The sequence below is a fragment of the Primulina tabacum genome, chromosome 18 (genome assembly GCF_025594145.1).
Source record: "Primulina tabacum isolate GXHZ01 chromosome 18, ASM2559414v2, whole genome shotgun sequence".
Taxonomy (NCBI): Eukaryota; Viridiplantae; Streptophyta; class Magnoliopsida; order Lamiales; family Gesneriaceae; genus Primulina; species Primulina tabacum.
Window position 1 is genome coordinate 23955097 of NC_134567.1, and position 22617 is coordinate 23977713.

The 22617-nt window shown below is 37.6% G+C and overlaps 3 protein-coding genes across 3 annotated transcripts; 1 reads left to right on the plus strand and 2 right to left on the minus strand.

The window, feature by feature from the left end:
• Positions 1-7636: 7636 nt before the first annotated feature.
• Positions 7637-10095, plus strand: LOC142533947 (heat stress transcription factor C-1). The gene is made up of 2 exons (XM_075640881.1): positions 7637-8071; positions 9229-10095. Exons 1-2 carry the CDS (start codon positions 7838-7840, stop codon positions 9970-9972), a joined length of 978 nt encoding a protein of 325 aa, XP_075496996.1. The 5' UTR covers positions 7637-7837; the 3' UTR covers positions 9973-10095.
• A 6688-nt stretch (positions 10096-16783) lies between these two features.
• Positions 16784-17533, minus strand: LOC142532393 (uncharacterized). The gene has a single exon (XM_075638702.1). It carries the CDS (start codon positions 17531-17533, stop codon positions 16784-16786), a length of 750 nt encoding a protein of 249 aa, XP_075494817.1.
• Positions 17534-20979: 3446 nt separating this feature from the next.
• LOC142532394 (uncharacterized) lies at positions 20980-22167 on the minus strand. The gene has a single exon (XM_075638703.1). The coding sequence runs from the start codon at positions 22165-22167 to the stop codon at positions 20980-20982; it is 1188 nt and encodes a 395-aa protein (XP_075494818.1).
• Between the last annotated feature and the right edge of the window lie 450 nt (positions 22168-22617).

The window sequence follows — 22617 nt, forward strand, 5'->3', positions numbered from 1 at the left end:
ACATCTGGCTCCAACTCTGACTCTTTGGAGCTTATTGCAGAAATTGATGATGCTGAGGTAAGTGAAAACTTGAAAGATGTTGATGATGATACTGCTACTGAGGAACATCCTCACTGAAGAGTATGACTTAAGTAAGTCATTCTCTCATAAATTTTATCATAATTTTCAGTTTCCCTATTACTTATCGAGCCGAACTTGAAATAAAACTCTAATTCGAGCAAAAGAAATTAAATTATTTGAGCTCGGATATTTTTTATGCTTAGTATCTCGAATACTGCATTTTGTAACTAATATTTGTATATTTTAATTAATTAATTTTCGCTTTTAGACTCATATAATATCTATTTTTTTGAAAATTAATATTTAAAACATGTGTATTGAATATTTGAATGTTGAAAATAAGAGTTGTAAATATTGAAAATTAGTGTGTGATGATGTAGGTAATGATGAATTTATTTTTGGATTATTTGTAAAAAAATTCTATAAATAGCCTCACCATTTGTGAAAAATTCACAATTGAGTAGAGAGAAAATTTTTATAAAGTGTGTAGTTTGGTAAATTTTGAGAGTTTGAGATTTTTACTTTTTACCATAATTTTTTACTTTTTCATAACACGTTATCAGCACGAAGCTCTAAAAGTCCTCCATATTTTCCAAGCTCCAAAACAGAAGAAAAAGATAACAAAAGTAATAATATTTATTTTACTGTTTATTTATTTATTGTGTATATATTTAATATATAATATAATGTTATTCAGAAATAATAAAAATAAATTTTTCAAAAACTTGTTATAAATCCTGGGAGGATGTAAAGACGACATCCCACACTCTCGGTAAGGGATACGACAAGTATAAAATCCTATAAAGTTTTTAAACAAAATAACTTATGACACCGCATTATAATAATGTGATATGATATACATAATTATTTAAACATGACTAATATTATATACATCATATTGTTACCATAAAATTATACAAATACATACATTTATTTTTTTGTACACCAACGGTCATAAACGGTAACAAAACGGCTAGTTTTTGCCTTATAAATATGATCTCACAAACAAATTCAATCACTCCAACTTTCTCTTCTTCTCTAAAAATTATTCTTCATCAAATTTTCGAAGAAAAATTAAGATGCCTTTCTCAAGGTTATTTTTAATTATTTTGGTTATAATACTCACGAGTCTTGTATTTATCGGAGAATATCCTCCTCGTGTGTTTTCTTTATTTTTACGAATGCTTGTATTTGTTATTTATCCATTACTTTGTAATGCAATATTCATTAACTAATAAAATGCATCGTAATTGTTTTTAGTACCACCATGTCAAACTTGGCAAAGCTCGAATTCATTGTTATTGATATTACGGGAAAAAATTATATGTCATGGACTCTCGATTTAGAAATGCATCTTGAGTCATTGAGTTTAAATGAGACCATAAAAGAAAATGGCATATCCACAGCACAAGAAAAGGCAAAAGTCATGATATTTTTGCATCAATATCTCGACGAGGGATTAAAATGTGAATATCTAATTGAGAAAGATCTCATGGCTTTGTGGAAGGGATTAAAAGAAAGATTCGAACATATAAGGGAAGTTATACTTCCGACCGCCCGGGATGAATGGAATACGTTGAGATTCCAAGATTTTAAAAAAGTTAGTGATTACAACTCGATGATGTATAGAATAATCTCGCAATTGAAATTTTGTGGGCACGAGATTACTGAATTGGAAATGCTTGAAAAAACATTTTCCACTTTTCACGCATCGAATATAACTCTACAACAACAATATAGAGTGCGTGGATTTTCGAGATATTCTGAACCTATCGCCTGTCTCCTTGTGGCGGAAAAAAATAACGAGCTGTTAATGAGAAATCATCAGGCACGACCCACTGGTTCAACGGCATTTCCTGAAGTAAATGTCGTAAGCAAAAATGAATTTAAATCTAGAAACCAAAATCAAAGTTATAAACAAGATTTTGGTCGAGGACGAAATCGAGGTCGTGGACGTGGACGTGGAAGTGGTCGTGGTCGTGGACGCATCCGTGGTTTCGAAAATAATCGAGATTGTTACTTCTATAACTCATCTCAAAAGAACGTCTCAAACCATCCACTGAAAAGGCATCATGAGAATATGAGTGTTAATGAGAATCACTCCAAAAGATTTGAAAGTTCTTGTTTTAGATGTGGTACTCCAGGACATTGATCCCGTATTTGTCGAGCCCCTGAGCACCTTTGTAAACTTTATAAAGAATCAATAAAAGAAAAAGAAAAGGAGACCAACTTCACTGAACACAGTGAACCTTTGAGTGATTCAACTCATTTTGATGCTGGAGATTTTCTGATTGATTTCTTGGACAATGATCAATTTGATGGTGGAATAAATATGTAAAATATTTTATTTTTCCATGTACTCATATGATAATGTTTTATCATGTGTTATATTTTTACATATGTATTGTATTGTATTTTATTTTATAAATATATTGTCAGTAATTTTATTTCATTGCATATTTTTTTTGAAGTTCAAATATGGAAAATGCTACGAACAAAGCTGAAGTTTGCATACCTGATAGTGGTACAATGCACACTATCCTCCGAGATAAAAAAGATATTTTTTGTAACTAAAACCAACAAAAACAATGGTGAATATAATATCAGGTCCTGTAGACTTGATTAAAGGTTGTGGTAAAGCACAACTTTTGTTACCTAATGGTACAAAATTTTTGATCAATGATGCTTTGTATTCACCACAATCGAAAAGAAATTTGTTGAGTTTTAATGATATATATTCCCATGGGTATGATACTCAAACAATGAATGAATGGAATGAGAAATATATGTGTCTTACCACATATAAATCGGGAAAGAAATATGTGATTGAAAAACTATCAATGCTCCCTACTGGATTGCATTATACACATATAAGTCCCATTGAATCAAACATGGTAGTTGATAATTCTTCAATATTAACCAATTGGCATGATCGATTAGGACATCCTGGTTCAACAATGATGCGAAGATTATAGAAAATACGCATGGTCATCCGCTGAAAAATCAGAAGATCTTTCAGAATAATTAGTTTCAATGTAAAGCATGTTCTCTTGGAAAACTTATTATAAGATCATAACAGCCAAAATCCAAACTGAATCACCAATGTTTCTTGAACGTATTCAGGGTGATATTGTAGACCAATTCATCCACCATGTGGACCATTTAGATACTTTATGGTATTAATTGATGTCTCCAGCAGATGGTCACATGTATGTTTATTGTCAACTCGAAATGTTGCATTTGAAAGATTACTTGCTCAAATAATAAAATTGAGGAATCAATTTCCCGATTATACAATCAAGAAAATTAGACTTGATAATGCTGGTGAATTTACTTCCCAAACTTTCAATGATTATTGTATGTCTATGGGAATCATTTTTGAGCATCATGTTGCTCATGTGCATACACAGAATGGATTGACTGAATCATTGATTAAACGTCTGCAACTGATTGCTAGATCAATGATTATGAAAACAAATCTACCTATTTCTATATGGGGACATGCAATTTTACATGATGCAGCATTAATTCGCATCAGACCAAGTGCATATCATAAATACTCCCCATTGCAGCTTGCATTTGGTAAAGAACCAGACATTTCTCATCTAAGAATTTTTGGATGTATGGTGTATGTGCCTATTGCACCACCTCAACGAAAGAAAATGAGATCTCAAAGAAAGATTGGAATTTATATCGGTTATGATAGTCCATCAATCATTCGATATCTTGAACCTCAGACAGGCGACATGTTCACAGCATGTTTTGCTGATTGTCATTTTAATGAGGAAATCTTCCCAATGTTAGAGGGAGACAAGAAACATACCGAAAAAGAAATTACAAAAAAATGTGAAAAAGATGTACAGAAAATTGTGCACTTGCAAAGAATAGCAAATCAAATGCCAGATGCAAAAAGGGTAACCAAATCATATAAACATGCTGTAGATGCTCCTGCTCGAATTAAAATTCCAAAGAAACAAATTGAAAAAACTCATGATGTCGTAAAATGCCTGAAGCGTGGAAGGCCAGTCTGTTCCAAGGATAAAAACTCCTCGAAAAAGAAAATTCATAGAGAAACACGATGATCACAAAATAGAGAATGATGTTCCTGAATAAACACATGATGATCACAAAATAGATAATGATGTTCCTGAAGAAACACATGTTGATAAAAATGTTCTGTCAGAACCAAAAACTGACGAGAATTGTGAAATCTCTATCAATTATATTAATACTGAAAAAATATGGAACCGAAAAGATGTAGAAGAAATTGATTATATATTTTCTTATAATGTGGCAACCGACATCATAAATGATAATGAAGATCATGGACCAAAATCTTTTGGTGAATGTAAAAATCGGCATGATTGAATAAAATGGAAAGATGCCATCTAGGTTGAATTGGATTCGTTAAATAAACGTAATGTTTTTGGACCTATAGTCCTTACACTTGAAGGTGTAAAACCTGTTGGATACAAATGGGTTTTTATCCGAAAGCGAAATTAGAAAAATGAAATAGTAAGATATAAAGCTCGACTTGTTGCACAAGGTTTTTCTCAAAGGCCTGGAATTGATTATGAAGAAATGTATTCTCTCGTGATGGATACAATTACGTTTCAGTATTTGATTAGCTTGGCGGTATCTGAAAATTTAGAAATGCGTCTTATGGATGTTGTTACAGCTTACTTATATGGATCACTTGATAGTAATATATATATGAAAATCCTTGAAGGATTTAAGATGCCTGAAGCACAAAGTTCAAAACCAAGAGAATGTTATTCTGTGAAATTACAAAGATCATTATATGGGTTAAAGCAATCCGGCCGAATGTGGTATAATCGGCTAAGTGATCACTTGATGAAAAATGAATATGTAAATAATTCAATATGCCCTTGTTTTTTCATTAAGAAAACAACATCCGGATGCGTAATTATTGCTGTATATGTTGATGATTTAAACATCATTGGAACGAATAAGGAATTCAAGAAGTTGTGTCAAACTTGAAGGAAGAATTTGAAATGAAGGATCTTGAAAAAACCAAGTATTGTCTGGGTTTACAAATTGAACAACAACAATGTGGAATATTTGTTCATCAGACAAATTATATAGAAAAGATCCTTAAATGTTTTAATATAGATAAATCAAATCTTTTAAGTACTCTAATGGTTGTTAGATCATTAAACATAGAAAAGGATCTATTCCGTCCATGTGAAGATGATGAAGATATTCTTGGTCCAGAAGTACCATATCTAAGTGCTATCGGTGCCTTTATGTATCTTACAAATTGTACAAGACCTTATATATCTTTTGCCGTAAATTTATTGACAAGATTCAGCACATATCCAACAAAGAGACACTGGAACGGAATTAAGAATATATTCCATTATCTACGAGTAACAACAGACTTGAGACTTTTGTATTCAAAAGATATTAGTCCAAGTATAATTGGTTATGCCGATGTTGGGTACTTATATGATCCAAACAAGGCACGTTCCCAAACTGGATATGTATTTACTCATGGAGGCACTGCAATTTATTAGCGTTCACAGAAACTAACACTAGTAACAACTTCATCAAATCATGCCGAGATTATTGCACTACATGAAGCAAGCCGTGAATGTGTGTGGTTAAAATCCATGACCCAACATATCCAAATCTCATGCGGATTATCATTCGACGAGAAGCCTGTGATACTATATGAAGATAATGCTGTATGTGTTGCTCAAATGAAAGAAGGATACATAAAAAGCGACATAACTAAACATATTCCTCCTAAGTTCTTCGCATTCACCAAGGAGCTTGAGAAGAATAAATATATTGAAGTTCGTCACATTCAATCAAGTGAAAACTCATCAGATCTCTTCACAAAGGCACTTCCTACGACAATATTTAGAAAGCACATATATAATATTGGCATGCGCAATCTACGAAATTTGTGAAGAATTGTTCGTGTCAACATGAGGGGGAGTTTACGCGACTGCACTCTTTTTCCTGTACTATGGTTTTTATCCCAATGGGTTTTTCCTAGTAAGGTTTTTAACGAGGCAGTATAAAAGCACGTAATGAAGACAATCATTATGATCATCATCGTAAGGGGGAGTGTTGAAAATTAATATTTAAAACATGTGTATTGAATATTTGAATGTTGAATATTTGAATGTTGAAAATAAGAGTTGTAAATATTGAAAATTAGTGTGTGATGATGTAGGTAATGATGAATTTATTTTTAGATTATTTGTAAAAAAATTCTATAAATAGCCTCACCATTTGTGAAGAAATTCATAATTGAGTAGAGAGAAAATTTTATAAAGTGTGTAGTTTGATAAATTTTGAGAATTTGAACCATAAATTTTTACCATAAATTTTTACTTTTTCATAACATATTTATTAATAATACGGGTTCTTACAAGTAAGTTTCGTATAACAAACGAGTTTTTAGCTGCCAAATGGAAACCTAGATAGCACTATAAATTCATCCAATGGCCCCCCTCTTTTTTTTTTTTTTTTTTAATTATCGATTTATGCAAATTATTAAATTAAGCCAAACGTGTATGCTTATTAGTTGAGTGTTACATCCAATATAGTGATTCATCATTTGGATGACGAACGACAATGCGTAAGTAATTGTATTTAAAAATATGTATTATTTAATAAAATAAAATATTATTCTACTTTGGGATTCATGATATAGGTTTAATCGTGATATATTTTCAAAAAAAAAAAAAAATTAATGACGATGTCGTTAATTTGACTTCGACCAAAGAAATGTAGATTTTTTTAATCCATAAATCAAAATTGTAATAAACTAAAAAATAGAATTACATAACATATTGGTCGAATCCAAGTGGAGTCAAAACGTGCAATCATGTCATGGTCACCAAGACAACTGTATCCCTTGTAAAAGTATGCCAAGGATACAATTGTTTCATGCTACGAAAAGCACGTAATTTAACTCTGAAAATTAGTTTAACTAGATTCGGGCAGGTGATATCTAAAGGCTTTGCATTCTTTTTTATTCATAAAAATGATAAATAAAGTGTTAAAAAAATGAGTGGGTCTCTTGTGAGACGATCTCACGAATCTTTATAGGTGAGACGGGTCAATCATACCGATATTAACAATAAAAAGTAATACTCTTAGCATAAAAAATAATACTTTTTCATGGATGACCCAAATAAGATATATGTCTCACAAAATACGACTCGTGAGATTGTATCACACAAATTTTTGACTAAAAACATAGAATGAATGTTCAAGGTTGGTTCCAATATTTTAGGAAACTTGTTTTGGTTAGAGAAAAAATATAACAATTTTTATCATTAAAAAAATTTATATACGACGAGATTTTTTCTGTTTATTTGTGACAAAATGTATAAAATATTTATTCATTTCTCAAAATAAGAACATGAATTTTGTTGGATCAAAAGTTTTCCGATTTTACAAATATCGTCGAGAGTAATAACTATGTAATTTTTTTTTTAATAATATAGCAATTCAAATTTCATGTATATAATATAAGAGGCAAAAATGCCATTTCTCATCCCCACAAATATCAATCCAATTTGGCCATTCCTGTGAGCTCCACGTTTCCGCTTTCTGGCATCATAGAATCCCCTGGCCCATGCCCCCGAGCTCTCCACTTTATATCACGGTGTCCTGTTACCATTGATATCGAACCCATCTTTCGATTCTCCTGTTGTTTTGCAGAAATTGTTTGTTTTTTCGGGTTCCTTCTGATTCTTGAAAATCCCTTTTTGGTGGGATTGAAGTTCAGGAATTTATGCATGGAATGGACGGTCATACTGGTAACAGTCATAGCAATGGTGTGGCTGCCCCATTTGTGATTAAGACTTATCAGATGGTGAACGACGCGACGACGAATGGTTTAATAACATGGGGGGATGGCAATAATAGTTTCATCATTTCGGAGCCTTTGAATTTTTCGCAGAGGATTTTGCCGGTGTATTTCAAGCACAACAACTTCTCCAGCTTCTTGCGCCAGCTCAATACCTATGTGAGTAGTTGATTGAATAATGCCGTTCAGATTTCATTTTTTGCATTTGGTATGAACTCGGTGGAATTATTCATCCATATTGTTTTTTTTTTAATGGACATTTATGGCTTAAAAGTTTTTTGTTTTTGTTTTGTTTTTGTTTTTTTTTTTTGTGTTTTGTATTTGGGATTTTGTCTATTTCTTAAAAAAATTATGGGTGTTCTAGTGTTCAACGTGGAGGAATTCTGAGTAGGAAAGGCATTTAAAACTTTGGTGTTTTGCTATTCGGAGTAGAAGGAAAGAAGAATTAACACATTCTCCTTCTTGAACTCAAATTTGTTTTAGAAAAGTGTTGTACGAAATTTGAATTTTTTAAAACTTTGGTTAGATAGTTCTTGTTTATCGAGCTGTTTCTCTCCTCTGTGACCTGGTAAGAGATATAAACAGGGACGAAGAAAACTAAAATAAATTGGGTTATAAACAAATGGATAGATGTTAATTTGCAGAATAGATGAGCACTATCGTATGTATGTCAACTTGGAGATTAAGATGAGTTGTCTGTCTTGATTGACATAAAAACCAATCCATGTCGGGTTGGGTTGGATGCATTCCAGTGTCTATCTCGAGTCACAAGATTCGATTCTCAGACCCTTGCTTTACTATAGTTAATCACACAAGTACACCAACTGAATCCACAAGTGACTATACTGTCTGTGGGTTTGCCTTGTTTTTAGTTAAAATTTCAGAGCTTTAAGAACTGTCCCTGCGATTTTCCTTACTGTTATAATTTTCGAATTCACTTGTATAAGACACTGTATGACTCGTGGGAAGAGACGATGAAATGATTTATAATATGATTATAATAAATTGAAAGATATGCATAATATAACTATTTTTAACTCGAGATATTATAGGACTGGAGCCAAACGACCGGCGAAACAAGAATGTGAAGTCTCGAGAACTAACATAAAGTGAAGTGGGAATGTTTCTGAGTAAACTGGTGTATGTTTATGGTGACATCAACCTTCTTTACAGAAATAGCTTTGTGTGAACGAGATATATATCGAAACCTTGAGTACTTGATTTGCCATTAACTTTTTCTAGAGCTTTTGTAGCTGTCTTGTCATTTTGTATTTTTGGGGCAAATTTTTTTTTCATTTTGTATTTAATTTCCACAGGGTTTTAGAAAGGTCGATCCTGATAGGTGGGAGTTCGCAAATGAATGGTTCTTACGTGGGCAAACGCAGCTATTGAGCAACATTGTCAGGAGAAAGCACAGCAGTAAAAATTTCTCATCACATCACAAAAATGAAGATGGTGAAGAGGAGGAGCTTGTATTGGAGATCACACAATTAAAGCAAGAGCAGAGGAGTTTAGAACAAGAGCTTCAAAGCATGAACCGGAGGCTTGAGGCGACCGAGAGAAGACCTCAACAAATGATGACTTTCTTGAACAAAGTAGTGGAAGACCCAGGGATATTACCTCGAATGATGCTGGAGAAAGGGAAATTGAAACAGATAACATCTGGAAACAATGAAAGGAAGAGGAAGGTTTTGATCACTGCAAATTCTTCGAATTCATCAGAAATGGCTATGCCAAGTTCATCAATCAATGGTGAAGAAGATCATGAAGGTAATACAATGAAGGAGACAGGACCAATCTCTTCTTCAGATTGCCTCGTGATGTCGTACCCTGAAGGGTCAAATCATTTGCCAATAATTAGTCAAGAACGTCATGATGCCACTTTTCCTAGTTCATTGAGTGGTGGTTCCGTGGCGGTTTCATCGCTGTTAAATAATGATTTTGGGTATAATTACGGGGGCGGAGTGATCACGGGTTTTCTCGAAGAACTAGCTGGTGGGGAGAATGGTAGTGTAACACCACCATATCCATTCTCACTCTTTGGTGGTGGGTTTTCGTAAGTTCTGTAATGTTTCATTTGGGACTCAAAACCTATTTATTAGTTAAATTTGTAAGGTTCATTGTGCATTCAGTCATCCTATATTTTCAAAATGTTATAATAGAACAAATATAAATTACCAATAGGAATCTGTTTGCCATTGTGTTTGGTTTAACTTCATATATAGGTCTTCAGGAATTGGTTTTGTCAAAGCTTTGCATATTTTATAAATGTTATTGATTGTGATCTAGAATCAAAAATGATTTGAGCAAAACATAAACAGATAAAGCCCCCTCCATAGTCTGCTGATTTCGTTTTTCATAACAATTGAATTTGACTTGATTGAACTATTCCAACGAATTAGTATAGCAATTGATAGTTTTAGTCTTAGAAGCAATCTTATTACGATATTTGCATGTAAAGCAAGTTCAAGGTGGTGTGGGGGCTGCTTGCCGGAGGATTAAAAGCGTCTTTGTCAGCTCAGACTTCACCATTTCGCAAGCACAGTTTTCATTCATAAGCCTCCATCTTCTTCAACACAGAGCGCATCGCCATCATTTACGTGTGTGTGTGTATAATATCATTTCGAAATAAATTAAAACAAGATAGCATGGTCCTGTCACTTTGGTTAAGTAAATGTTGGTAAATCATTTCACTCTCGACTTAAAACTTCCTGTTTTGTGATTCTTGGTTACTGAATATTATGGAAAAGTAAAATAATGTTTGGTTGGCAAAAGAATGAGCTTGTTGCCCCTTCGTCTAAGGACGGTCCTTGCCCACAAACCAGCACCACCCTTGCAGCCATCGAGTCTCTAGCTATACCTCTTGTGAGTTTTATCTGTTAGAGTAGGTGTCCGGCAAACCAACTTGTGGCTCGGGCTTTATTGTCTCTAATGTAAAACAATCTTTATTTTAATAATATTTTACGATTTTATTCGATTATGGTATTATACTTTATCTGTATACCCATACAAGCTGCATAGATAAAGTCCTTGAATATACAATAGGTACTATGAGGTCTGCGTCGCAACGTAAGATCATGGAACTCATTAGGAAGTGTACCGTATATTCTAAATAGGTTGCTAGTCGAATCAGCAGCCTAAAACAAGGATAAATGTCGCTTGAGCTTGAGACTAACATCTGTGATGTAAACGCCATGTTTCGTTGGCAAGGGCATGCAGATGTCCATTCACACAGATGGGTGATCATATGATAATGCACTGAACAACCCTCCCTCGGACTATTCAAGTGGTTCCCACTTATCGAGTGGAATAGTCCGCAGTTATGGTTGTACACAATTAGTCCTTTGATCCGGGACAAGGTAGGGGCTATACGTACTAGCATGCACTTTGATCTGTTTACCGACTCCATCGAGGGTCATCAAGTGACGAGGTTGGGTGTAGTTTCGAAATACGTAGGAGCAAATGCATTGTAGTCGGGAATTCATCGTTTGCCTATGGGTGAAGATATCCTCTGTGATCCGATGAGTTAATAGTGCAAGGAGTCTCTTGCCAGAGCAAGAAATGTGCTTTAGGAAAAGGTGTTTTCCTAGTCACACATACCATGTCACTATTAGTACTCAAAGATAAATCGCATCGTTATCGAATTCATATGCAACTCTCGATATACCGATAGTTGCAGATTCGATCGGGATATATGTGTTGAAGGGACCGTACTGTACGCTAATGACCGCTAAATTCGGTTGGGATTAATTCTAGCAAGCGGACTAGGTCAAGTTATAGTAAATGGACGAACAGTCCAAGTATCGATCCCACAGAGACTATTATTTAATTACTAAGATTCGATTATTTTATTTAATCTAGGCAAACAAGAACGAGCGATTGATTATTATTTCAACTAAGTGAATTTTTAAATGAATTTATTCTAATTTAATAACTAAATCAATTACCAGAGAAGCTTGGAACTTGGGGTTTTTTTTTTCAAATTTAAATAGAATGACCGGGAGCACACAACGGTAACAAACTCTGATCAAATTCAAGCACGAGAATTATTCGACTAGCAATTATTCGTAGTCACGATGTAATCCTCTAATTTAATTATAAATCTATTTCTAGAATTTATAATCCTATTTTCATTTAACAGTCCAAATATTTCTAATTGAATTTAATTAAACAAAAACGCATGCATCAACGATAGAATTACAGCTGTCACCTAAAATCGCACACTGAAACCGAATACTATTTCTAGTCGGTTTAACTGTGTGTTGATTAATATTTTTGAAGCTAATTCCAATCTATTCCCTTTCGAGTCAAGATCGAACAACAAACATGCAATTAATTGGCCAAATCAAAAGCACGAAAATTACGCAAACATTAATCAATAACATGAAATAACTGATGAATTTAATGATCCAACGAATAAACCAAATCAGTCGTTTGTCCCTATCGTGGTCCCGATCACAAGAAAAACTACTCCATAAATTCAAAACTAAAATCAAATTTATTGTTTGAATTCATGTCTAAAAATAAGAAAATAAAATAGAAGAGAAATCTCAATGATGGTGCGCGGATCTTGCGTGTAAATTGCACTGTCTTTTTCTCTCGTTTCTCCCAAGTCTTTGCCGTCTTCAAGAGTCCCAAAGTCGCCCTTTTTTTTTTCTCCTCTAAAAGTCGGCTCCCTTCAATTCTCAAAAAAAAACCCCCCCTCCTCGTTGTCTCGTTTTTTTTTTCCTTTTATTCCTTTCCAGATCACGAGCAAATCTTCGCCAAAATCTCGATCTGATATTGCGCATACGGACCCCGTGCCTGCATCCGGAGAGGGGTCCGTCTGGAGGTCCGTGCAGACACTGTAAGTTGGGTTCTTGGCAATTGAATGGCACGGACCTGTCTCCAGGGTCCGTGTATAGGCCTTTGTTTCCCAAAGCCTTTATTTTCTCCCCTATTTTTCCGGGTATTTCTGATGTGGCGTTGCGAGGTTTGACTTTTCTTTCATTTCTTTGGTTTTCACCCTCTTTTGGTCAAACCTGCAAACAGCCATAATGAGACGAAATAAGCGCAAAACTCGGAATAAAAATGCCAGATATGCACGAATACGACAAAATAAAATCCCTAAAATGCTATATAATTCGTGCTTATCAACTCCCCCACACTTAACCCTTGTCCGTCCTCGAACAAATTAGACAATAAATAAAGATGAAAATATTTCAGATTCAGAACTCAAGTACCACAATCAAAACTTCTCAATTTGTTAAACTCTTTCACCCCCGGTCAAAAGATCACACTTCGCATATCACAAGGTTCGTTTTCGTTGCAATTCAAGATTCAAACATTTACCCAGTCAGGATCAACAGACCAAGATGTGTGTAGTGTGTAAGTCTGACTCGTACTCATCTCCAGCTACTTGGTTTCATGATCACTTATTTTCATTTGTTATCGAAACGCCCCATATGCTTGACTTTCATACCCCTCTCTACTAAATGTTGAACGACAATGACCTGGTTAATAGGTCTTTTCAAGCTTATAACGTAAGGCCAAGGCTCACGGCTAAAATAAAAGATAGGGGAATCAAAAGTGAGATACAATAAAAATTATTCCTGTAGCACATTCATTCAACTTTCGACTCGTCAACAGTTACTATCTTTTCATCATTTTCAGAGCTCTAGCGTCTCATTTTCTTTCTCATTGTCCACCAACTTTCACCCACAGTTTTTTTTTTTTTTTTTTTTTGAAGTTCACATGAACAAAAATTCATCGACTCCTTCACTCAATTCTTCGATCCATTGGCGTAATTCAAACATTCCAATGTGCACAGGAGTTTTATTTCTCTCACATGTAGGTAGGAAAAAGTGTATAGGCTAAGATTCAGGTAGTTGATGTGGGACACTGAATAACTGACGAATGGGGGCTGACTGTGTGTCATTGACACACACCATTCGATTTTTTTTTTCCAGGCTCAAAAGGGGTTACTAGGGCAATGAATGATGTATCGGTCAGGCTTGAAAGGCTCAAACGGTCCAAAGATCGCCTAAATCATCCCTAAGTCACCATCGTTCGTATTTTCACTTCGAGGGCTAATCAGACAAGTTCTAGGGATCGTTGTTCGATTAATCTATATATATATATATATATTTTTTTTAAGTTCACATTTCACCAATTCACTATCAATGAGTAAAAGTTTGACCACGTGCATTGAACAAAATGTTGATACAGAACTGGTTCATGTTAGACTCTCTCCTTGAAACTACGACTCCTCTCACTCAATACTAGGCATGAACCAATTTTCCGGGTGATCCAAAATCTAACAAATTAATCCGATTATCAAGTGAAACAAGAGTTCTTAGTCTAAAAATAGTTCCATTCTACGTGAAAAGTGTTGTTAAGTGTTGTGCAACGATGTGTAACAAGGCTGACCCACCCCCACACTTTGATCACGACACTGCCCTCAGTGTAAAGCAATAGAAAAGGAACGATCAAGACAGTTAAAGCAAAAACACTTCCCTGGACAAATTGCGAGTAAGTGGTGAAAATGTGGTAGAAATCAACAACTCCTGAAAAACACAACATCGAATACACAAGGAAACGTACAAAGGAATAGGAGAAACACACAAACACACGATCAAAATTCAAATAAGAGTAACGATAAAGATCAAGTCTGAAAACGTTGATAACAACATAAAAAGGCCGAAATCTAGAAAAAACAATAAGATCCTCCACACATCCTAACAGAATAAATTACTGCTCGTCCTCGGATCCCAACTCTAAGTCCATGAATGCCTCGAGCGTAGCTCTTTCCCAGGGTGGGGCATAGGCGTCGGGAGACTGTTGCTCGATACGAGCTAAGCGGTTTCGGATGTCGTCCATGCAGTCGAGTACGGATGAGTAAAAGTGGCGCCGGGATTGCGAGTTGCGCGGTCTAGGGGGTACGTCAGCTCTAGGGCCAGCTCGGGCATCCAATGCCGCTTCTTCCTCCCCACGGGCATCCCAGGCGCGGTCATCGATGGCAGGGGGAGGCACCGGTGGGTCACGGGGATGATGGTCGATATGTCGACTCTCAGGGTTCCGATACCACGCACCCTGCCTGAAAATGAAATACATCCCCTGCATAGCCTGAGGGGTGAGCATCTGTGTAGAAGTGGGGGCGAGGGACGTCTCGCCGGTGAGATCGATGCCGTGGGCCGCTAAAATCCTGGAGATGATGATCGGAAAAGGGGCATATGGGCGCTTGTTCTTGGTGGGGTTAATATGTGCGACAGAGCGCATATGTGCGAGTATGATCGAAGCCACCGGAATCCCAGGAATAGCCCCCAACCCATTCAACATTTTATCGATAATGTATAAATCTATAATTCTGACCTCGTTGTTCCCGGGTTTCCTTGGTACAATGTTAGCTCCCGTGAAATAACAGATTAAGCGATCAAGCAACGGGAGAGAAGTGGGCAGGACGCTCGAGCGAGACCCGGTCTGGGAAGTGAAGTACTGCAGACGATGTCGGGCCTCGGGAATCTGAAAGGTGATGTCAGAGAAGAACATGTCTAGCTGATTATGACTCACCGGGGGGCCCTCATTTGGTACATTCAACAGAGTGGCTAGATAGGCAGTATCAAACTCGATAGGCACCCCCTTTACGAAAGTGCGGATGTGCTGCAGTCCAGTAGTACTCTTGTCGTCAAAGTTGGCATAAAATTGCCATACCAACTCGGGGAAGTAGGGACCGATGATGTCCAACAGTGATCCCCAACCAAACTTATCGAATTCAGCCCGAATTGGTACCTCGTGATCAATCCGGGGGTGGATAGACTTTTCAACAATCAATGCGTTCTCATGCAGGGCCGAGTACCAATCAGAGTTCTCGAGGGATGTGAATCTGAAGGGGTCAAACTCTACTCTGGCGCGGCGAGATGATGAGGAAGCCTCGCCTCGTGCACGCTTACTAGTCAGTCGACGAGGAGGCATTTTGTTTCAACCAATTCACTTCACCCAATCTCAAACACAAAAATTCACGAATGCAACCCGAATAAAACAACCAAATCAATCACCGCAGTCTAACCAAGCAAACCGAAGACAAAGACCCAAGCAATAAACGAACTATCTCGCAATAAATTAATCTCTTCTACCGCACGCAAAATTCCCAACACTGATAATCGCCAATGGAGAAGAGGCTTAGCCACGCTTACCGGAAAAAGAAGATGACGATGATGAAAGCACGGCGAAGGGTGGTGTTCCGGCGGTGAAAGATGCGGCGTGGGTGATTGTGGCGGTGGTGCGAGAGAAGGAAACGATTTGAGGTTTTAGGGATTTGGAAGAGGGGCTGCGCGATTTTATTTCTGTGATGTCGCGAAAGTGAAGAACACGGACCCCGGGTAGGGGTCCGGGATGAGATCCATCCAGACTCGGGAAATTGGCACTTCGAAGAATAAGTAAATGGACCCCGTGTAGGGGTCCGGGGGCGGGTCCGTGGAGGCTCGGTATAAGAAAACCAATTTTACACTTTTTTTTTTTTTGAAAAATATACGAACCAACCCAAATGTGATGCCATGCATGTACAATTCTATAGATCTAAACACGAAATTTGAGGCTCAATCAAGCTCACAAGATGCAAGAATTGTACAGACACTTCCCTGGTCAATTCGTGGTTTTGAAGCCGATCGCCCTGATAGATTCTCCCACACTTGAGAAATTCCACCGCTAGTAGATAAATTACCTGCACCACCATTCACTGAGATTAACTCACGAGCAATGCTAGAAAAACAAAAAGAAAGTAAACTAGAACGAATAAAATAAACTAAAGCATGAAAGAAAAATAAAAATAAACACTGGGTTGCCTCCCAGTAAGCGCTAAATTTAAAGTCGATAGCCTGACTGTACTCCCTTGATTTAGTTTGGATATTGTAGATCCACTGTGGTCGGCTCATCGGGTATGGCACCACCATGATAAACCTTCATCCTATGCCCATTTACTTTGAAAGCTCCGGTTGTTGCACTCGTGATCTCCACTGTTCCGTAGGGAAAAACTTGTGTGATAGTGTATGGTCCTGACCACCGTGAACGCAACTTACCTGGCATCAGTTTCAGACGAGAATTATATAGTAGGACCAGTTGTCCTACCACAAATTCTCGAGGGACGATGTTTTGATCATGCCAGCGTTTGGTTTTCTCTTTGTAAAGCTTGGCATTCTCGTAGGCCTCCAACCTGAACTCGTCCAATTCATTTAGCTGCAGCACTCTCTCGTCACCTGTGGCTTTAGCATCAAAATTCAGAAATTTAGTAGCCCAATAAACCTTATGTTCAAGTTCTACAGGTAGGTTACACGATTTTCCATATAACAATTTGAAAGGGGACATGCCAATGGGGGTTTTAAAAGCGGTGCGGTATGCCCATAGTGCATCGTCGAGTTTTCTAGACCATTCTTTCCTCGAAGCACCGACAGTCTTCTCAAGAATGCGTTTTAGTTCTCGGTTCGAAACCTCGACTTGACCACTAGTTTGGGGGTGATAAGGTGTTGCCACCTTATGTCGGACCCCATACTTATCCAACAGACTGTCAAACTGACGATTACAAAAATGAGTACCCCCATCGCTGATAATGGCTCTAGGTGTGCCAAAACGTGAGAAAATGTTTTTCATAAGAAATTGAACGACAACCCTAGAATCATTAGTTTTGCATGCACTTGCTTCCACCCACTTAGACACGTAGTCTACAGCCACCAAAATTTGTTCCCAAAAGAAACCGGGAACGGACCCATGAAATCGATACCCCACACATCAAATAATTCACACACAAAAATGTTATTGAGAGGTAATTCATGTCTCCTAGAAATATTACATGTTCGCTGACAATCTGGACATTTTGTGACATATTCATGCGCATCCTTAAACAAAGTAGGCCAATAAAAACAAGACTGGAGGACTTTGGACGCAGTTCTAGTTTCCCCAAAATGGCCTCCAGCCGGACCAGCATGACAATGAAACAAAATTTCACTTACCTCTTCTTGGGGAATGCATCTACGAATTATACCGTCTGCAGATATTCTAAACAAATAAGGGTCCTCCCACAAATAGTATTTTAAATCTGAGAAAAACTTTTTCTTTTGCTGATATGTAAAATGGGGGGAATGAACTTACTTGATAGATAATTAACAAAGTCAGCATACCACGGTAGATTGGTGATCTCAAAGAGTTGTTCATCCGGGAAATCGTCGCGAATAAAATCATTACCTTGAACGTGATTCTCCAGACGTGAAAGATGGTCAGCAACTTGATTTTCTGTGCCCTTCCTATCGATTATCGTCAAGTCAAATTCCTGCAGAAGAAGAATCAACGAATTAGCCTTGGTTTTGCATCTTTTTTAGACATTAAGTATTTCAAGGCTGAATGGTCTGTGTGCACTACAACTCTGCTCCCTATTAAATACGATCTAAACTTATCCAGAGCAAAAACAACAGCAAGAAGCTCCTTCTCTGTGGTGGCATAGTTTAGTTGGGCGGCTGACAATGTCATACTAGCATAGTAGATGACATGAATGCACTTGTCTCTCTTTTGTCCCAACACTGCCCCTAACGCCGTGTCGCTTGCATCACACATCACCTCAAATGGCGACCCCCAGTCAGGTGCTATCATCACAGGTGCTGTGATTAATTTCTCTTTCAGAACCTGAAATGCCTGCACACACTCAACAGAGAAATCAAAAGGCACATCTTTTATCAGTAAATTAGTCATGGGCTTGGCAATGCTAGAAAAATCTTTTATAAATCGTCTGTAGAATCCCGCATACCCAAGGAAACTACGCACTCCTCTAATGTTGGTTGGGGCTGGAAGTTTCTCAATTACTTCAATCTTTGCCTTATCGACCTCAATCCCATTTTCAGAAATTTTATGCCCCAACACTATTCCCTCTCTCACCATAAAATGACATTTTTCCCAATTTAAGACCAAATTCGACTCTTCACATCTCTCCAAAACCTTAGACAGGTTAATTAAACAAGTATCAAACGAGGAGCCAAATACAGAAAAGTCATCCATGAATATCTCAATGAAATCCTCAATCATATCATGAAAAATTGCCATCATGCATCGTTGGAAGGTTGCTGGTGCATTACATAGACCGAATGGCATCCGTTTATATGCAAATGTCCCATAAGGACAAGTAAAAGTGGTTTTCTCCTGATCTTCAGGGTCGATGAGAATTTGCATATAACCCGAATAACCATCCAGAAAACAATAAAAAGAATGGCCTGCTAACCTTTCCAACATTTGATCAATAAACGGGAGGGGGAAATGATCTTTACGGGTGGCATCGTTAAGTTTTCTATAATCGATGCAAACACGCCACCCTGTAACAGTTCTCGTGGGAATTAATTCATTATTATCATTTTTCACAACAGTGATCCCACCTTTCTTTGGAACGACTTGGACTGGACTGACCCACCTACTGTCAGAAATCGGATAAATAATACCTGCGTCCAGTAGCTTAATCACCTCTTTCTTTACCACTTCTTGCATGGCTGGGTTTAGACGCCTTTGGGGTTGAGTAGACGTCTTGTGATCGGCCTCCATCAGAATCTTATGCATACACATAGAAGATCTGATCCCCTTAATGTCTGCAATGCTCCAACCTATGGCTTTGATGTTATCCCTCAAGACTCGCAGCAGCTTCTCTTCCTCCATACCTGTCAAAGTAGATGAAACAATTACTGGCAATTTATCATTATCAAGCAAAAACAGGTATTTTAAGTGCGAAGGAAGAGGTTTCATCTCTAGGATCGGGGATTCTTCGATGGATGACTTTAACGGTCTTGGGACATGCCCAAGCTCCTCAATCCTAGAATTTACCGTCTTTGAAATTGGTCTGCCTGCTTCCAAATAGGAGATACATTCACAAAGCTCTTGATTTCCCAATTTTTGCGGAGATGAATGAGTTAAGCAGACCTCCAAAGGATCGTCACCTATCAATTCCTGTAAAACACACTCAACAAACTCGTCCGTAGCATCAATTCTAAAAAGCAAGCAGATGTATCATTAGGATATTTGATGGACTGAAAAACATTAAACACCACACTCTCATCATTCAGTCTCAGCACCAACTCACCCTTTTGTACATCTATCAGTGCTTTCCCAGTGGCTAAAAACGGTCTTCCTAAAATAAGGGGAATCTCACGATCTTCTTCCATATCCAACACAACAAAATCGACCGGAAAAATGAACTTGTCAACCTTAACTAACACGTCCTCTACAACTCCCCTAGGATATTTAATCGATCTATCAGCTAACTGTAGGGAAATTGTAGTTGGATTCACTTCACCTATTTTCAGTTTCTCAAAGCATGAATATGGCATCAAGTTAATGCTTGCACCTAAATCACACAAAGCTTTACTGAAATTTGAAGTTCCAATAGTGCAAGGGATAGAAAAACTACCTGGATCCTTAAGCTTCGGAGGGAGTTTATTTTGTAAAATCGCAGAACACTCCTCCGAAAGCTTAACTGTCTCAAAGTCAACCAATTTCCTCTTGTTTGATAAAATCTCTTTAAGAAATTTGGCATATGAGGGCATTTGAGCTAAAGCTTCTGCAAATTGGATATTTATATGCAACTTTTTGAAAATCTCAAGAAATTTTGAAAATTGAGTATCCAATTGCAGTTGCTTTGCTCTTTGGGGAAATGGGAGTGATTTAATATCAATATTCGAGTTCGAGTTCAGAGACTTACCTTTCTCCCTTACGGCATTTGACCCTTGCTTTGCTGGTTCCCTTTCCTTCACATCACTTTCAACATCGACCACCTCCTGCTTTATGGGAGACGTCACCGTGACAGCATTGACACCTTTTGGATTCTTTTCCGTGTCACTAGGTAGTGTACCCGGAGCTCGTGTAGCCATTTGTGTCGCTAACTGCCCTAGTTGCGTCTCCACTCTTTGCATCATGGCATCATGGTTTTGCCATCTCATCTCATTTCCAGCGATGTATTTGGCAAGCATGTCCTCAAGATTCGACTTGCTATCCTGTGGCTTGAAACCGGGTGGCATCGAAGGTCCAGCACCTTGCGGCGGTTTAGGTGGTTGTTGAGGAGGTCTTTGCTATGTAGGATGTTGTGGCGGATTAAACTGTAGTGGCTCAACAGAAGTTTCAGGTTGCCTCCATCCAAAATTCGGATGATTCCTCCAGCCGGGGTTATATGAAAAACTGTATGGATTGTATTGTGGATGACCTTGGTTTCCCACATAATTCACCGAGTCCCCTCCAAAGCACTGTATCCCCTCACAAGACATATCTGGCATGAATGGCATGTCACTAGATGAACCACCAACCATTTCAGCACTTCCTTGAATCTGATTCACTGGTTTGACTGGTATTGATTTATTTGCCTGTAACTGTGCCATCTGATGCGTCAATCCATCAAGTTTCGCTGTAATTGCTGTCAGAGCATCCATCTCTAGAAATCCTACCTTCTTTTCCCTGCGGTTGTCTTGCCAACCCACATTGCTCTCTGCCATATTAGATATGATTTCGAGCGCTGCGGTTGGCGTTTTCCTGTACAAGCTTCCGTTTGCTGCCGCATCGAGCATAGATCTCACCGAAGGGTCTACTCCATAATAGAATGTCTCAACCTGTTGGCCTATTGAAAAGCCATGTCTCGGGCACATCCTTAACATTTTCTTGAACCTCGCCCATGCTGAATTCAGTGATTCCCCATCTCTCTGTCTAAATGATGTAATTTCATTTCTTAACTGTGTAATCTTAGTTGGGGGAAAATACCTGTGCATAAAGAACTCGACCAATCCTTCCCATGTCGTGATAGAACCAGCCGGAAGGTCTCGAAGCCACTCCATAGCCTCTCCTTGTAGGGAGAATGGAAATAATCTGAGTCGAATGGCATCAGTACTCACCCCATTGCATTTGATTGTGTCACAGATTGACAGAAAGTTCTCCAGATGTGCATCAGGGTCTTCAGAAGGTGATCCTCCAAATTTGACTTGAAGTTGGATCATCTGGATGATGCCCGGTTTAAGCTCAAATGTATTAGCCTGTATTGTGGGATGCACAATACTAGACCCACAACCTCCGAATGCGGGTCGATGAAGTTCCATCAGCGTACGATTATCCTCTTCTCCGGCCATTTCCTCAACCTCTGGTTTACCGTCTAATTCAGATTCAAACTCCAGGGTCGAGTCGTTGTTCCTTCGAGCTCTGCGGATACTGCGGAGAGTGCTTTCAATCTCAAGATCAAGTGGTACTAGATTCCTGACGTCTTGAGCACGGCTCATATAACACGAGCTAACCCCTGAAATCAAAAATTAAAGTGCAAGATTTAAGCTCCAAAAGAGTATGAAAAGCTAAAGAAAGAATGAAATATTTAAAACTAAGAATAAAAGCCTTGTCTCAAACGAATAATTTATCCTAATATCAAATAAATAGTCCCCGGCAACGGCGCCAAAAACTTGACCGCGAAATTCGGTTGGGATTAATTCTAGCAAGCGAACTAGGTCAAATTATAGTAAATGGACGAACAGTCCAAGTATCGATCCCACAGAGACTATTATTTAATTACTAAGATTCGATTATTTTATTTAATCTAGGCAAACAAGAACGAGCGATTGATTATTATTTCAACTAAGTGAATTTTTAAATGAATTTATTCTAATTTAATAACTAAATCAATTACCAGAGAAGCTTGGAACTTGGGGTTTTTTTTTTCAAATTTAAATAGAATGACC

What these genes read in the sequence shown, in the direction of transcription:
- LOC142533947 (XM_075640881.1), top strand. Translation starts at nt 7,838, where the DNA reads ATGCATGGAATGGACGGTCATACTGGTAACAGTCATAGCAATGGTGTG. An exon ending in TGCGCCAGCTCAATACCTAT is followed by an intron (nt 8,072 to 9,228) that starts GTGAGTAGTTGA and finishes TAATTTCCACAG; the next exon opens with GGTTTTAGAAAGGTCGATCC.
- LOC142532393 (XM_075638702.1), bottom strand. Translation starts at nt 17,533, where the DNA reads ATGAAAAACATTTTCTCACGTTTTGGCACACCTAGAGCCATTATCAGC.
- LOC142532394 (XM_075638703.1), bottom strand. Translation starts at nt 22,167, where the DNA reads ATGAGCCGTGCTCAAGACGTCAGGAATCTAGTACCACTTGATCTTGAG.